The sequence below is a fragment of the Molossus molossus genome, unplaced genomic scaffold, assembly GCF_014108415.1.
Source record: "Molossus molossus isolate mMolMol1 unplaced genomic scaffold, mMolMol1.p scaffold_m16_p_17, whole genome shotgun sequence".
In the NCBI taxonomy this organism is placed as follows: domain Eukaryota; kingdom Metazoa; phylum Chordata; class Mammalia; order Chiroptera; family Molossidae; genus Molossus; species Molossus molossus.
Window position 1 is genome coordinate 68,095,822 of NW_023425352.1, and position 17,291 is coordinate 68,113,112.

At 49.6% G+C, this 17,291-nt stretch overlaps 1 protein-coding gene across 2 annotated transcripts in view; it reads left to right on the plus strand.

Annotated features, from left to right (window-relative positions):
* The first annotated feature begins 208 nt into the window (after positions 1-208).
* Positions 209-17,291, plus strand: part of OGDHL (oxoglutarate dehydrogenase L) — a 31,024-nt gene continuing 13,941 nt past the window's right edge. The window contains exons 1-8 of one of the 2 annotated variants that reach the window (XM_036265106.1): positions 209-265; positions 2,332-2,404; positions 3,893-4,097; positions 4,817-4,984; positions 14,667-14,769; positions 15,157-15,272; positions 15,584-15,738; positions 16,577-16,723. In XM_036265106.1, the coding sequence (XP_036120999.1) occupies positions 3,894-4,097; positions 4,817-4,984; positions 14,667-14,769; positions 15,157-15,272; positions 15,584-15,738; positions 16,577-16,723 (893 nt within the window). In that variant the 5' untranslated portion in view covers positions 209-265; positions 2,332-2,404; position 3,893. Of the gene's footprint in view, positions 266-2,331; positions 2,405-3,892; positions 4,098-4,816; positions 4,985-14,666; positions 14,770-15,156; positions 15,273-15,583; positions 15,739-16,576; positions 16,724-17,291 lie in introns of those variants that run through there. The other variant, XM_036265107.1, reaches the window with a different exon arrangement.

Below are 17,291 nucleotides of genomic sequence, written 5' to 3' on the forward strand. Positions count from 1 at the left end.
GGTCGGCCCGAGGGGATGGCCGGCCCTGCGGTCTGCAGGGTCCTCTGCGCTCCTGCCCGGGAGGCCTGGGGCCTGGGCCGTCAGCACCACGGACAGCGCCGCAGGCCCGGCAGGGGCGTGGTGTCCTTAGAGACGTCACGCGGCAGTCTCGGGACCGCCGGCGCCAAGTCACGTGACCCAGGTAACCGGCTGAGCGCCGCGCACCTGCGCTCGCCCTCTAGCCCTGCAGCCTCCGGACCACTCTGCCCGGGAACCCCCCGGCCGGGTGAGCGCGGCCGCCCCTCCCCCGGGCCCTTTCGCCCCTTCTTCTCCCGCGCCTTGGGAGCCTTCTGCTCCCGGTCCCCGGGTCCTGGGGAGCTGCTGCCCGCAGCCTTACAGGGCCCCGCGGGGAACCGGGACGCGGAGCGAGTGTGACCTTGGCTCCGGCCTTGGCGGATCGGGCCTCCTCCAGGACCCCCAGCCTTCGCTCAGCTCGGGCCTGCAGGCGTGCTTTGCGGAAAGGAGTGACGCTTAGGAAGGGGTTCAGCAGCAGCCAGGGTTCTCCAGCAGGCTGTCCACGCTGCCTTTTGCGGTCTGGTGCGGGGCCTGCCACTCTTAGTCCCTTCAAGGGGCAGGAACGGCGGAGAGCCACAAAAGATGGGGAGGGGCCCGCAGGCGGCTTCAAATCTCAGGACCTCGCGGGGCAGAGGCCTTACAGATGGTTTTAACCATTGTCTCCATTCACAGATGGGGAAACAGAGAGAAAAGACTGAGAACTGATTCAACTACTCCCAGGGATAGGGGAAGAGGAGGGATGGGTTTACTCAGAGGTCCCAGCAGGGTGCAATGACAATTAACCCGACCCCAGGGGTCCCATTCTGACACCCCTCCACCGTGGACCGCTCTGCAGCTCCTCCCTGCACAGGCCCTAGCTTATTGGCACAGGCCCCATCTACTTTTGCACTTTGCCCACCTTAGAACTTTAGCGCGGGCCCTTAATCCCTGCAAAGAAAATAAGTACACCCCCCTTTGCACTTGGCATCTGCCTCCGGGGCCTTCTCTTGGGTTCAGCAAACTAGAGTTGGGGTTTATTCCTGAGAAAAGCCCACCCAGTTCTCAGAATGTGAGTCCAGGCTCTGCTGCCCATCTTCAGTGCCTTGGGGAGGGCCCTGCCCCTCTTGGGATCTCTGTTAACTGATTTCTGTGTGGGGCAATGGCAGAGCAGTCCTCACCAGGACAGTGCAGACGGGCCTTGTGTGTGGGAGGATGAGTGATTGTTCTGGGGATGGTATGATCTCTTCTTGGAGACCCCATCCCCACCCCCGAGTGGCCCAGAGCAACCTGCCTGGTAGTGCCTGGGAGCTGGGCTGCAGGGGATGTGGAGGGTGCCCAGCGGACTTTGCTACTGCCTTGGCCTATGGAGGTAGGACCTGGCAGGGCGGGCAGGGTGCTGGCTCCAGTCACTGAGGTTGGCTTTGTCTCCAGCCCTGCTGCAAGGGGGCAGGGTGGCTGGCTGGCTGGCTGTCTTCCTGCCAGGCCGGGTGAAGGCCACAGCAGTGTCCAGTAGATGGTCCAGAGAGTTCCTTGTTTATAAAACACAGTGTTCCTGCACCAAACCAGGCTGGGTACAGCCAGGCTTTGTCACTGTCCCCTTGAGTTGTCCCATTCCTCTGAGGAAGTAGGGGCCAGGGCTGGCAGAGAGCACCCCTGGCTGCACCCTTTGGAAAATGCATGGTCGAAACGAAATCTGGGTTTATATCTTGACTCCACAGTGAGGAAGGGCGCAGGTCTGGAACCACACAGAGCCCTATCACTCGCCAGATTAGCCTTTCTGTGCCTCAGTTTCCCTGTTTGCAAGTGGGGCTGATCCTAGTGCCCACCTCACGAGGTTGTTGAGTTAAATGAGCACTGGACCTTCCCCCAAATCAGTGCTCACTGTGTGCTCTTATTTTTATTCCTATGATGGGTGGTCTTGTTGTTGGTTTCAGATGGTAGAGCTTTGTGGGTTGTTTGGATTCTTCTGATATCCCAGGCCAGTGGCTCCTGGGCCAGGGCAGCCCTGCATTTGCTCAGACCTCAGGGCCAGTCACAAGTAGAGCAGCGGTTGGGACTCCATGCCTTGATCCCGACCCTACAGTTGGAGAGGTGCTGCTCCAGGGAGAGCTAGCCCCTACTGGCCCTCGCTGTGGGGCCTGGCATCACTGGCTGGTGGGGCTGGGCATGTGGTCCGAAGCTTTAGGGGCTGAGCACATGGGAAGGCAGTTTGGGGCACTTGGCACTCAGGTTCCAGCTGATTCCCACCTCCTTCCTGTTCTGGAATATATTTTTTCTTTGTAATTTTCTTCTCTTTAGACTTACTACTGGTTTCCCGAGGAGCCCATTTCCCCTTGCTTGAGGAGATCATCTCCCCTTCTCTTTGGCTCATGTGAGTTTGGAGGGAGAGACGGAGATGGCAGGCTGGGAGGGCTGTACCCTGTCCTGCCTCGGGGCCTGACCGTTTGTAGAAGGCCCAGCCAGATTGTTCTGGTGACTTGGTTGAGCTGATGCAGTAGGAGAAGGGGCCCTGTTGGTTGAACATACCAGGCTGAAGGCCCATTGGCCTATTGGGAACCGGCTATGCCCCAGAGGCACATTTTCTGGGACTGGGGGGTACAGAGGGAACCAGGCTCCTCCTGCTTGTGCTGTCTCTGGTGGGGTGGCTCTGGTGCTGGGCCCTGCTCGCAGGCTGGGATTTTCTAGGCAGAAGAGTATTAACAGTATTCAGGGGGTGCTGTTCTATGTCCAGGCAGTGCTGGGCTGGGGCAGAGGAAGGGGCTCTGCTCACAGTTGTGGGGGTGGGGGAACAGAAGTCCAGTGTAGGAGGAGATGGCAAGGTCTGGGGCAGCAGGAGCCTCAGTGGGCTGTCAACCTCCAGCTTGCTCGGTAGGGGTCCCTGGGGGCTCTTAGGGATTGGAGGAGGCTCCTGGAGCTCCTGTCCTCCGGAGGGTGGAAGAAGCTCCCCACTGTTAGGATTTTCCCTGGGAAAGGACAGGTGACGTAATGGGGTGAGATGAGCTCCAGGCTCTCGTTCTCTCCATCCTGGGTGCGCTTCCAGCCTGTGCACCCCTGAGCTGTTAGCTCCTTTGAGTGATACTGATGTGAGTGTAAGGTCTGGGAGGGTACGAGAGCCAGAGCAGCTGCAGCTGAGATGGGCGTGCGCCTGCCTTCTGGTCTACCCTGCCCTGGTCCCTGGAGCCCTTCCCTTCTCCGAGCCTCAGTCCTCTTCCTGTGAAGAGGAGCAGTTCAGGCCATGTCATTGGCCTTTCGGCCTGGGTTTGGTGCTCTGGGTCAGAACTGCAGTTAGAGGAAGTTACTGGTCACTTTTGGTTATAATGACCAGAGACCCAGCTGTGCATGGGCCTCCTGAAATAGTGCAGCCCAGCCAGACCCCTTTTTCCCTGCCTTTTTACTGGCCAGGTATGGCACACCCAGCCCCTGGAGGACTCCCTGTCTAAGTTCCAGGGTGGCCAGCTGAGTGTCCTACTCTTTACTGGGGGTTGTGCATGCACATTCGCCACGACTCTGATGGGCTCCAGGGCCTGGGCTGGGTGCTCCCTGAGGCAGGGCCTGGGTCATACTTGTCTTTGCACCAGGTTCTGAGGGTTGGCAGGGAGGGAACACGGGTGGGATGGGTGGGGCACACCTGGGGCTCAGGGGTGCTGAAAGCTGTTGGCGGAATTTGTTGTGCTGAGATCTCCCACTAGGCAGTGAATCCAGGAGGGCTGGCAGACTCCTTCCTTCTCCTCTATATTGTCACTGCCTAGCCCAGAGCCACCTGCCTAGTAGGACCAACAAATGCCTGATGAGTGGCCGCCAGAGCCTCCTTTTGTCCTGGTCCGGTGGTTTATGCCTCTCCCTCTTTGCCTGTGTGCAGAATGAGTCAGCTGAGGTTGCTGACATCCCGGCTGGGGGCACAGGCCTCGAGGCTTCTGGCCCCACATGACGTCCAGATGTTTAGCTGGTGCAGCAGGTCGTCCGGGCCACGGGCCACCTTCCCGAGCAGTAAAGGTGGAGGCAGCTCCAGTTACCTGGAGGAGATGTACTTTGCCTGGTTGGAAAACCCCCAGAGTGTCCACAAGGTTGGCAACCCCACCCTGCCCACCGTGGGAGGGAAGCTCCGGGGCCAGAGCGGGAGTGGGGAGGAGCAGCGGGCTAGCTGAGTGCTCCTGGGCGGGTCTCTGTCTTGGGTCCTTCCTCACCCCTAAGTGGAAGCCTTGTCCACGTGTGCCGCAAGGTGGGAAAGGCTGCAGAGCTGCTTTGTTTACGACAGCAAGTCTTACTTTTCGTGAAGACTACGTAATCCACCAGAATCTAAGTGTATCATTATTTATTTAACCAGTTTCCTGTTGATCACTGCTTACATTGTTTTTATGTTGCCATTTTTATAAACAGCCCTGCATCTAGGCACACCTGGGCAAGTGCATCTGTAGAATAAGTTCAGAGCAGTGACTTGCTAATTCGAAAGGTAGATGCATTGAACATTTGAGGGCCTGCCTGCCCGGTTCCCCTCCACAAAGGCCGCTTCCAGCCCACTGTGTGTGACAGCATGATTCCCCTGGGGGTCCAAGCCCCTCTCACACTTGGGTCACAAGTTACAGCCCCCACCCCCCTGGGTCTCGAAGAGATCTTGGCTCTGGGTGGGGGGTCTGGACTGGTTTGAGGGGTCTTCTTGGCATGGCCCTGGGAAGGCTCAGAGCTGTGGTGAAGGAATACCTGACATCGCCCAGAGCCCAAAACAGGGCCACCCCCTCCTCCCAGGCCCTGACTTGGCTGTTTCCTTGCTTCTCCCCCTGCCCAGTCTTGGGACAGCTTCTTCCGGAAAGCCAGTGAGGAAGCCTGTGGCTCGCCTCAGCCACAGTCCCCGTCTGTTGGCCCTGAGAGCAGGCCTTGCGTCTCCAGCCGGACCAAGACCAGCAAGCTGGTGGAGGACCACCTGGCGGTGCAGTCCCTGATTCGCGCCTACCAGGTGAGCGGCTGGGCGGGCACAGGCTGGGAGGCTGACTGGCTGGGGGGTGTGGCCAGGGACTTGCTCAGCTCCGATGTCATCTCTTCAGAGGACCTTTCTCAGGTGGCTCTCACTCCTGCGACTTTGTCACATTACCGCGTCACTTACCAGCACCTGGCCTTTTCTGTGCTACTGATTTGTTTGTGGCCTTTCTGATGGCATGTTACCTGTCTCGCACACCACTGTGCCCCAAGTATGCAGAGGGGAACTTAGTACAAAAGCCGTTTCAGTAAATGTTGAATGAAAGTTGAGTTGATTGGCCCTTGTTAATACCTGTTTTTTTCTCTTGACTGGGCCTTCCAAGAGTGCAGGGCCTGGGGTGAAGCAGGCGCTTGGTGTTTATGGGGTGAGTGAAAGGTCAGCAAACAGTTCTCCCTTTACCAGCTGCTCTGCTCTGGAGACTTACGCTCTCCCTGGTGGGTTCCCAGGTCGGGCCCTGCCCTGCCAGAGAGCCCCGATGGCGGTCCATAGTCTTGGTCTTGGCTGAACAGGACTGATTGGAGAGCTGCCCTGGGTGGTCATCCAAAACTAGTGATAGTATCTGGGGTCTCTCTGGGGATGAGTGGCAGACGGTATTTGATAAGAAAGTTGTCTTACAGGCTTGCAGGAGGAAGGGCAAGGGCATCGTGGGGCCCTTGGCAGATACTCAGGGGAGGGAGCAGCCAGCTGCTCCGGAGTGGGGGTGGGAGGCAGATGGAGTGGGGGTGGGAGGCCTTAGCAGGTGGGAAGGGGCCCGGGCTTGGAGGAGGCTGCAAGCCCTGTGCTCGGAAGGGGGATGGGGAGTAGGACTGGGTTCGCTCTCTGGCCTGAGGACTCAGGGATAGTGGGACAGCTGGGAGCAAACAGCAGCACTGTAATTGTGTTTCTCTTGACTGGATGAAAGAAGCAGAAAATGGTCTTAACCATTGATTTTGAAAACAAAGAGCAAGGAACATGAAACTACGTCATATACAACATTGAGAGTACTGCCGAAGGGCCTCATCTTCTGCACAGTTTCCAGCTCGTGTTCTTCAGCCAAGACGAGGCTCCGGGGTCTTGCAGGCCAGTCTCCATCCGGGCAGCTGCTGTGTCTGCCCGAGGCTGTGCCTGACGGTGAGCACCGGGGTGGGTGGGGGCTGCAGCCCCTCCCAGCAAGTAGGAGGCAGAATTCAGATTTGACTGATCTGCACACACACCGAACTTATTATGGACATTTTCAAACTTAAAAGGTAGAAGAATTGTGTACTGAACCCCACACAACACAAGGCCAGTCTTAATTCATCCATCACCCACCTCTGGCTCCATGCACAGGCCACTGGTTATTTTGAAGCAAATCCCAGACATCATCTTTCTTTTTTTTCCATTGAGATTTTATTTAAATTCAAACTTATGTTTTCAAAATTGGACCCATATTGATACTTGTCTTCTAGATCATTTTTAACAACTGGATATAATTCACTATGTGCATATATCAAATTTGTTTACCCATCCTCTTGATACATATTTAGGCTCTTTCCAGTTTTTCACTGTTACAAACAAGCTGTAACGGGCATTCTTGTGCACCTCTCCTGTGCACAGGTGAGGCTTTCTCTAGGGTATCCACCTGTGTGGAACTGCCGGGTCACAGGGCCCAGCGCCTTCCCCCAGGTGACAGCGCCGCTCAGCAGCGGCTTACCACTTTCTGCCCCTTCTGCGCTGCAAGGGAGTTAGTTCTGCTCCCGTTCTCCAAACTGATGGTCTGATTTCAAGTTTTTATCAGTCTATGGATATGAAATGGTATCTCATGTTTGTTGTATTCCCTAAATTACAATAAAGTTGAGCAACTTTTTATGTCCTTTAGCCATTTGAACGCTTACATGGCTTGTTTATTTCCCCCCTCCCCCTATTAGGTTGTTTATCTTTTCTTACAGATCTTAGGGATTCTTTGTGGATTCTGGGTATAAATCCTTCTTTGGACATATGAATTACAAATATTTTTCTCCAGTAAAAAGGCTCTTATATTTTGTAGTACCTTCTGTTATACGGCAGTTTTAAATTTTATATGGCAAATATATGTCTTTTCTTTTTTGTTAAAGTTTTATAAAGTTTGCTTTATTTTTTTTTTAATCCTCACCCGAGGACATTTTTCCATTTTTGGTTCAGGTAGAGTAGGAGGTAGAGGGGGGGGGGGGAGAGAGAGAAAGAAACATCGATGTGAAAGGGACACATCGAGTGGCTGCCACCCGCATGACCAACCAGGGCCGGGGACAAACTGCAACCGCACCCTTAGCGGGAGGTACGCACCCTTAGCGGGAACTGAACTTGGGTCTCTCTGGACTGCAGACCGATGCTCTAACCGCTGAGCCAAACCAGCCAGGGCATAAAGTTTGCTTTTTAAAAATATCCTCACCCAAGGATATTTTTCTATTGATTTTTTGATAGGATAGAAGGGAGGGACAGAGAGAGAGAAACACCTATGTGAGAGAGACACATCAATTGGTTGCCTCCTGCCCAACCCTGACCCAGGCTGGAGATCGAACCACAATGGAGGTATGTGCCCTTAACCAGAATCAAACCCACGACTCTTGGGTCAGTGGGCTGATGCTTTAACCACTGACCCAAACCAACCAGGGCTAAAGTTTGCTTTTAAAAAAAATCTTTATTGTTCATAGTATTATAGATGTCCCTCTTTTTTTCCCCATTGAAACCCTCCTCCCCACTCCATCCCCCACCCCCTCCCTGCCTTCACCACAACTGTAGTCTGTGACCATAGGTTATGCATATAGGCACATAAGTTCTTTGGTTTATCTCTTCCCGCCTTTCCTCTTCCCAATGAGCTTTGTCATTCTGTTCCCTGCTTCCATGTCTCTAGATCTGTTTTGTTAGTCAGCTTATTTTGTTTGTTATATTCCACAAATAACTGAGACCATGTGGTACTTGCCTTTCTCTGACTGGCTTATTTCACTTAGTATAATACTCTCCAGGTCCCTCCATGTTGTCTCAAAGGATAAGAGAGCTTTCTTTATTATAGCTGCATAGTATTCCATTGTTTAAATGTACCACAGCCTTTTTATCCACTCATCTTTTGATGGACACTTGGGCTGTTTCCAGATCTTAGCTATTGTAAATAGTGCTTCTATGAACATAGAGGTGCGTATATTTTTTCTGATTGGTGTTTTAGGATTCTTAGGATATATTCCTAGAAGTGGGACCAAGTGGGTCAATGGAAGTTCCATTTTCAATTTTTTGAGGAAACACTATCTTGTTTCCCATAGTGGCTGCACCAGTCTGCATTCCCACCAGCAGAATGCTGGAGTCCCCTTTTCTCCACACCCTCGCCAACACTTATTGTTTGATGATTTGTTGATGGCGGCCATTCTGGCAGATGTGAAGTGATACCTCACAGTCGTTTTAATTTGCATCTCTCTAATGATTAGTGACATTGAGCATTTTTTTGTATGTCTTTTGGCTATTTGTTTGTTTGTTTAATTAATTAATTTATTTTTTATTAATTTGTTTTTGTTGCAGATGTTTCTCATTTTTCCCCCATTTACACCCTTCTCCCCTCCCCCCCACCCCATCCCCAGCTTTGTTGTCTATGTTCATTGGTCATGCATGTAAGTTCTGTGGTTTATCTCTTGTCCCCCTACACCCCCTCCCCTGAGGCTTGTCAGTCTGTACCCCACCTCTATGTCTCTGGGTTAATTTTGTTCAGCAGTTTGTTTATTTTATTATATTCCACAAATAACTGAGATCATGTGATATTTGTCTTTCTCTGCTTGGCTTGTTTAGTTTAGCATAATACTTTCCAGGTCCTTGGAGAACTGTCTATTCAGGTGTCTGCCCATTTTTTAATTGAATTGTTTCTTTTTTTGTTGAGTTGTATGAGTACTCTATATGCTTAGCAAATTAAGCCCTTATCTGATGTACCATTGGCAAATACATTCTGCTATCCAGTGAGTTCCCTTTTCATTTTGATTCTGGTTTCTTTGGCTATGCAGAAGCTTTTTAGTTGGATGTAGTCCCGTGTATTAATTTTTTTCTTTATTTCTCTTTCCCTAGGTGATGTATCAGTGAAAATTCTGTTACGTGTGCTGAGATTTTGCTGCCTACATTTTCTTCTAGGATTTTTATGGTTTCACGAGTTACATTTAAGTCTTTTACCATTTTGAGTTTATTCTTCTGTATGGTGTAAGTTGGTCTAATTTCATTTATTTTGCATGTAGCTGTCCAATTTTCCCAACACCATTTATTAAAGAGGCTGTCTTTACTCCATTGTATGGTCTTACCTCCTTTGTCAAATATTAATTGAGCATAGTATCTTGGGTTGATTTCTGGGTTCTCTGTTCTGGTCCACTGATATATATATATACTTGTTCTTATGCCAGTACCAGGCCGTTTTGATTATGATGGCTTTGTAATATAACCTGATATCTGGCACTGTGATCCATAGCAACTTTCTTTTCAAGGTTGCTATGGCTGTTTGGGGACCTTTTGGGTTTCATATAAACTTTTGGAGTATTTTTCTAGAACTGTGAAATATACTATTGGTATTTCATTAGGGATTACATTGAATCTATGGATTGCTTTGGGTAGTATGGACATTTTAATGATGTTGATTCTTCCAATCCATGAGTATGGTATATGCTTCCGCTTTTTTAATATCTTCATTCAATGTCCTATAGCTTTCTGAGAACAGATCTTTTACCTCCTTAGTTAAGTTTATTCTTAAATATCTAAATTTTTTGTTGCAATGGTAAATGGAATTGTTTTTAAGTTTCTCTTTCTGAGTGTTCATTATTGGTGTATAAAAATTGGATGTTGATTTTGTATCCTGCTACTTTGCCAAATTCATTTATTAAAACTAGTAGTTTTTTAGTGGAGTCTTTAGGGTTTTTTTATGTACAATATTATGTCATCTGCAAATAAAGCCAGTTTCACTTTGTCCTTTCCAATTTGGATACCTTTGATTTTTTTTTTTTTTTTTTTCTTGTCTGATCACTGTGGCTAAGACTTCCAGTACTACGTTGAATAGGAGTGGCGAGAATGGACATTCCTGTCTTGTTCCTGTTCTTAAGGGAAATGCTTTTAGTTTTTGCCCATTGAGTATGCTGTTGGCTGTAGGTTTGTCAGTTAGGCCTTTATTATGTTGAAGTATGATTCTTCTATTCCCATTTTGCTGAGAGTTTTTATCAAAAATGGGTGCTGTCAAATGCTTTTTCAGCATCTACTGATAATGAGCATATGATTTTTATCTTTCATTTTGTTTATGTTATATATCACATTTATTGACGTGTGAATATTGTGTCAGCCTTGCATCCCTGGCATAAATACCACTGAGTTGTGGTGAATGATTTTTTAAAATATATTGCTGGATTCAGTTTGCTAATATATATATATATATATTTTGGTTAATCCTTACCTGAGGATATTTTACCATTGATTTTTAGATAGAGTGGGAGGAAGCAGGGAAGAGAGAGAGAGAGAGAGAGAGAGAGAGAGAGAGAAATATCAATGTGTGGAGAGACACATCAATTGGTTGCTTCCCTCACTACTCCGACCAGTGCTGGGCTTGAACTTATACCTGATAACCCTTCAGTTTGAGGGTGAGCCAAACCAGCCAGGGACTAATTTGCTAATAATTTTTTGAGGATTTTGGCATCTATGTTCATCAGGGATACTGGCTTATAATTTTTTTCTTTGTAGTGTATTTATCTGGTTTGGGAATTAGGATTATGCTGGCCTCATGGAATTCTTCCTTACTCCTGAATTTTTTGGAATAGTTTGAGGAGAATAGGTGTTAGTTCTTCTTTGAATGTTTGGTAAAACTCCCCTGTGAAGCTGTCCAGACCAGGGCTTTTGTTTGATGGAAGTTTATTAATTACTGCTTCAGTTTCCTTAGTTGTTATTGGTCTGTTCAGGTTTTCTGATTCTTTCTGGTTGAGTTTTGGAAGACTATGATTTTAGGAATTTGTCTATTTCACCTAGGTTGTTCAATTTGTTGGCATATAATTGTTCATAGTATTTTCTTACAATCCTTTGTATTTCTGTGGTCTCAGTTATTACTTCACCTTTTTTGTTTCTGATTTTATTTATTTGGGTCCTCCCTCTTTGTTTCTGGCTAAAGGTTGATCAATTTTGTTTATCTTTTCAAAGAACCAGTACTTAGTTTCATTAATCTTTTGTATTTTTTTTTTTAGTCTCTAGGCCATTTATCTCCACTCTGGTCTTTATTATTTCCTTCCACTACTTACTTTGGGTTTTTCTTTTTGTTCTCTAATTAAGTTGTAGAGTTAGATAGTTTATTAGAATTTTTTCTTGTTTCTTGAAGTAGGCCTGTAATGCTATGAACTTCACTCTCAGGACTGCTTTTGCTGTGTCATAGATTATGTTATGTGTTCATTTTCATTAGTTTCTAGGAAGTTTTTTATTTCTTCCTTGATCTCATTTGTAACCCATTCATTAGTAACATGCTATTTAGCTTTCACATGTCTGAATGTTTTTGTGTGTTTTTATAGTAATTGATTTCTAGTTTCATGCCATTGTGATCCGAGAAGATGCTTGATATGATTTCAGTTTTCTTAAACTTGTAGAGACTTAGTTTGTGTCCTAACATGTGGTCTATCTTTAAGAATGTCCCATGTGCACTTGAAAAGAATGTATATTCTGCATATTAGGGTGAAATGTTCTATAAATATCAGTTAAATCTGTGTGATCTAGTGCATTGTTTAGGACCTCTGTTTCTTTGTTAACTTTTTGTCTAGAAGATTTATCCAGTGATGTCAATAGGGTGATAAGGTCCCTTACTATGACTGTATTGCTATCGATCTCTCCCTTAAAGTCCATCAAGAATTTTTTTATATACTTAGGTGCTCTTGTATTGGGTGCATATATGTTAACAGGAGTTATATCCTCTTGTTGGACTGATCCTTTTAGTATTATGGAATGCCCCTCTTTGTCTCTTGTTATGGCCTTTATTTTGAAGTCTATTTTGTCAGATATGAGTATTGCTACCTCATCCTTTTTTTCAGATCCATTTGCATGAAATATTTTTTTTCCATCCCTTCACTTTCAGTCTGTGTGCTTTTGTTGTGAGGTGGGTCTCTTGTAGACAGCATATATATGGGTCATATATTATTATCCATTCAAAACTCTATGCCTTTTGATTAGAGCATTTAGCTCATTTACATTTCAGGTTATTGATAGGTACTTATTTACTGTCATTTTTTTCTTTATAACTATGTTCCTCTCTCTCTTGATTTCTTCTTCTTAAAGCACTCCATTTAACATTTCCTGCAATGCTATGTGTCCTGACCAGGAATCAAACCGGTGACATCTTAGTGCATGGGTCAGTGCTCAATCCACTAAGCCACACCGGCTGGACAGACATCATATTTCTTTAATTGAGCATTTCAACATATGTTTTTAGAGATAAAAGCTCTTTAGAAAATATACCATGGTAGCATTATCACACTTAAAAAGAATAACAGTAATTTTTCATGTCATTAAATAATCAGTTGGTATTGATGTTTGCGTCTTTGGCTTATGATTTCTTTTTACTACTTGTTTGGATCAGAATCCAAATAAAGCCACAGGTTGTGATAAGTTGATATGGCCCTTAAGTCTCTTATACTCTGGGTTCCTCTCTATTTCTTTGTGTTCCCTGACTTTTTTTTTTTTTTTTTTTTTTAAGAAACCATGTTGTTTGTCCTGTAGTATTTTCCTTTGTCTGGATTTTGCTGATTGCATCCCCATGCTGTCACTCCATCTGTCCCTTTGTCCCATGTAATTGTAAATTGGTAGTTAGATCTAGAAGCTTTATTCAGTGTAGATGGTACTTCATCAGTTAGCAACTCTGGATGATTACTTCCTGGATACAGTAATTTGTTAGGGGGATAAAAATGGTGATATGCCAATTCAGTCTTTCTTTGTTTATTACCTGGAATATTTCTATCAAGAGAAACAGCCCTTTGTCAACTCCATCTATTCCTGAGGTACAAATTGTATAGGAAAGGCAGGATCAATGCTTGACTTTTCTTTTTATTGATAAATTTTCAAAATTATGAGGTGGTTCCCTACCATCCTTCAAAGATGCCAGTGAAGGTTTTTAATCTTTTCTTCAGTGTGATATGAATGCATGAATTTAAACATATTTGATGAGTTTCAATTTGTTAAGATATTATCCTTATCATTGCTCAGATGTGTGCTTCCGCTCAGCCCCGCTGTGTTTGAGCACCCCTAACCTATCTGTCATGATAAGGTGCTCCGAGCGCATGGGTGCATTTCGCTCAGCCCGGGGACCAGCCGGCTCTGCAGGCAGTGCTAGCAATTCACTGCTGGGCTTTGGTTGAGGCTTCTGGACCCTCTCAGTGGTTGTAGCCAGGACGTATGTATTGTTTTTTAAAAGATAACAAACATACTTTATGGGTTTATACTGATGCTTCTATATGTGTCAAATGTGGGACTTAGGGTTTATCCTTGACCTCATTAATTTTATGTCACCATATCTTTTCATATATATATATATTTTAATCCTCACCCAAGGATATTTTTTTCATTGATTTTTAGAGAAAGTGGAAGAAAGGGGGGTGTGGAGAGAGAGAGAGAGACATCAATGTGTGAGACAGAACATTGATTGGTTGCCTCCTGGGGTTGGGGATCAAACCTGCAACCCAGGTGCATGCCTTTGATCAGGAATCGAACCTGTGACCCTTTGGTGTGTGGGCCAACGCTCTAACCACTGAACTATGCCGGCCAGGGCACCATTTCTTTTTAAAGATGTCAAAAACAGGTTCTCCCAGATATAGTGACTTACTGGATTTTCTTACAACCCACACATAACAGTCTTAGAATACAATTCTAACACCACCACTACTGATTGATAGTAGAAATGAATTTATGAACCTTTCCTTGCAGTTCTGTTTGTCTTTAGGGAAGATTCTATTAGTCAGTTGGGATAGTTCCTCTCCCTGAGTTATGCTACCAAATGGATGCATTAATTCATTGATGTGTCTTACTTTCCACTTTAACACTTAATTTTTTTTCATAGTGACATAAAATATTTACAAGCTTCCAAAATCAAATCTCCAAAGCAAGATATCCCTAGAAGTCTAGCTTCTAGTCCTGCCACTCTGCCTTACCCCATCGATAATACTTTCCCATATTGTGTCGTTTTCTTATTTTACAGTTTGTTCTTCTGATGCATGTATGTGTTTATATGTAGACTGCCATATCCAGACGCTCGTGCTTGCTGTAGCTCCCCTTCCACAGACAAGGGACGGTCCGCACACACTTCCTGTGGCTTGTCGTGGAGATGACCTCCCAGCGGCTGGCACGTCATGCCTCGCCGCACTGCTCCGTGGGGCCTTCCCGGCCCCGCGCCTGTCCCGCTAGAGGACGCCTGAGGAGTTCCTGGGGTGCTGGACTTCGAGCAGAACTGCAGTGACTGCCTCTGGTTGCACACTGTCCTGTTCTGAAAGCTGCACGTTGTGCCTTTAGGCAGAGCTGAGCTCCTGCCCCTCAGGGGCCAAGGCGGGGCCTTCTCGGGACCTGTGCAGCGGTCGGCTGCTGGAGACGTGGAAATTCTGAAGTGGGAAGTGAGGGGCCGGGTCCCAGAACCTTGCTCTTGGTGAGGGTCTCTCCAGCTGTATCCTAGCCCCGCCTTATCCTTTTTCCTTTCTCTCAGATTCGGGGCCACCATGTGGCCCAACTGGACCCCCTGGGCATTCTGGATGCAGATCTGGACTCCTTTGTACCTTCAGACTTAATCACAACCATCGATAAATTGGGTGAGAGTTGGTACCCTTCCCTGTCACCCTGGTGACACCAGAGCCAGTCGGGGCCTATGCACGGGTCCTAGGGCCCCCCAGGCAGCCCAGGAAGACCCTTGCCCTCCACGGCACAGTGTCCCTGCGAGGGATGTCTCCCTGCGTTCCCTAGCTGGCGTGCCATGTTCAGAAGCTTGTCCAGGGAGCTTGTCCAGGCCCACCCTCAAGGCTGCATGCTGGGCTGGACTCTCATTTCGTGTTCCCTGCAGAGGTTCCCTGAGCTTAGGCTGGACCTGGTGGGAGGGTGACGGGGTGCTGTTGGGAGGTCTGGGGATACTGCTGGGCCCCACCTGGACCAGAGCCCTCTGTCCTCCTCTGCCTCCTGGGCTCTGCCATGTGGCTCCTCAGCCTTCTATGACCTGCGGGAGGCTGACCTGGATAAGGAGTTCCAGTTGCCCACAACTACCTTCATCGGAGGCTCTGAGCAGACCCTCTCTCTGCGGGAAATCATTCGGCGCCTGGAGGTGAGGGCAGGCAGGTGTGTCGGGCCGCCTGCTGGAGCTGCTAGAACTGCTGGAGCTGCTAGAACTGCTGCTGGAGGGGGGGTGCTGCTGGAGGGGGGGTGCTGCTGGAGGGGGGGTGCTGCTGGAGGGGGGGTGCTGCTGGAGGGGGGGTGCTGCTGGAGGGGGGATGCTGCTGGAGGGGAGTGCTGCTGGAGGGGGGAGCTGCTGGTGCTGCTGGAGGGGGCTGCTGCTGGAGCTCCTGGGGGGGAGGTACTGCCTTGCTTGCTCCGCTCTAGAGTCTGGGGCCTCTGTCTCTTCCTGGCTGCCCCCAGAGCACCTACTGCCAGCACATTGGTCTGGAGTTCATGTTCATCAACGATGTGGAGCAGTGCCAGTGGATTCGGCAGAAGTTCGAGACCCCTGGCGTGATGCAGTTCTCCAGCGAGGAGAAACGGACGCTGCTGGCCCGGCTGGTGCGCTCCATGAGGTCAGGCCCTCAGCACCAGCCTGGACGGCCCGAGTGGCTGGGGGCACCTGCTCCAGGGCTGTCGGAGACGCCCCAGGCCCTGGCTAGGAAACAAGCAGGGAAGGAAGGCAGGACTGGGTGGGCCTCACCCCTGGGAGCATGGGCCAGGTGCACAGGCGGTGTTGGGCAGGTGGGCAGGGAGGGGCTCCAGGAGAGCGTGGCAGCAGAGGTACACTGAGCAAGGAAAAAGTGACAGGGTGGCTGTGGGAATTTTGGGGCTGAAAGATGTCCTGTGTGGAGTGAGCACAGCAGGGCCTCCCTGGGACTGCGGCAGCCCGGAGGAGCGCCCCCGAGCAGTGTGGGTGGACGTGGGGGTGGGAGCCTGGGCAGTGCCTCTGCTGCAGGAGGGCAGCGGCTGAGGGCAGGGGCGTGGCCCTGAGCAGTGTGGGTGGACGTGGGGGTGGGAGCCTGGGCAGTGCCTCTGCTGCAGGAGGGCAGCGGCTGAGGGCAGGGGCGTGGCCCTGAGCAGTGTGGGTGGACGTGGGGGTGGGAGCCTGGGCAGTGCCTCTGCTGCAGGAGGGCAGCGGCTGAGGGCAGGGGCGTGGCCCGGAGCAGTGTGACTGGGATGGGGACAGGGTGGTAGCTGGGAATGGGTGTAGGCAGAGATTTTTGGTTAAGACTCCTAGCCTCCCTCAGACCTGCGCCCCTTGCTGGTGGGGACATCGCGGTGTCTGGCAGGTTGTGGACGATGCGGAGGGAGGTGATTCTGCAAACTCCTCTGTGCGGGGCACCTGCTCTGAGCCATCAGGACTAGCCCCCGTCACCTGCGCCTCAGCCTCGCCCCCGTCTCTCCAAGCAGGTTCGAAGACTTCCTGGCCCGGAAGTGGTCCTCGGAGAAGCGGTTCGGCCTGGAGGGCTGTGAGGTCATGATCCCTGCCCTCAAGACCATCATCGACAAATCCAGCGAGATGGGCATTGAGAACGTCATCCTGGGGATGCCACACAGGTGGGCCCTCCACTGCCCTCCACAGCCTGCTCCTTCTCCCCGGCGTAGACTGAGGGGGAGGGGAGCTGAACACCAGAGAGGGGTGCTCGTGGGACGGGCGGGGAGAGGCAGAGTGGCCTACAAAGTTCTCCAGGTCCCTGGGCCCTGGCTTGCTCATCACAGAAGAGCCGCGCCCTTTGCCAGAACCACATGGAGCCCGGGACTGAGCAGACCATGTGGCCACTGTTCCCAGGAGGGTCAGGATTTCAGAAAAGGGTTGTATTGTGCTTCTTGAGTTTCCTGTGGACAGGAGATGTGGTGGCATGTCCTAGGGGAGCGGGCAGAGCCTGAGCAGGTGGCCCTGGTTGGCACCCCCTGGAGGAGTGTCTCTGGGGGTCCCTTCCCCTGGCTGCAGGCTGACTACATGTTTCCCTGTGGCCTGGATAGAGACTTGGAAGACTGGCTGGCAGTCAGGCAGTTACTGAGCTGGAGCCTGAGGTCTGATAGGATTTCAGCCCGGGGACGCACAAAGGTGGCCAGGGTTCATGCTGAATGGGCTGCAAGGGGGTGTGCTGAACAGTCGGGGGCA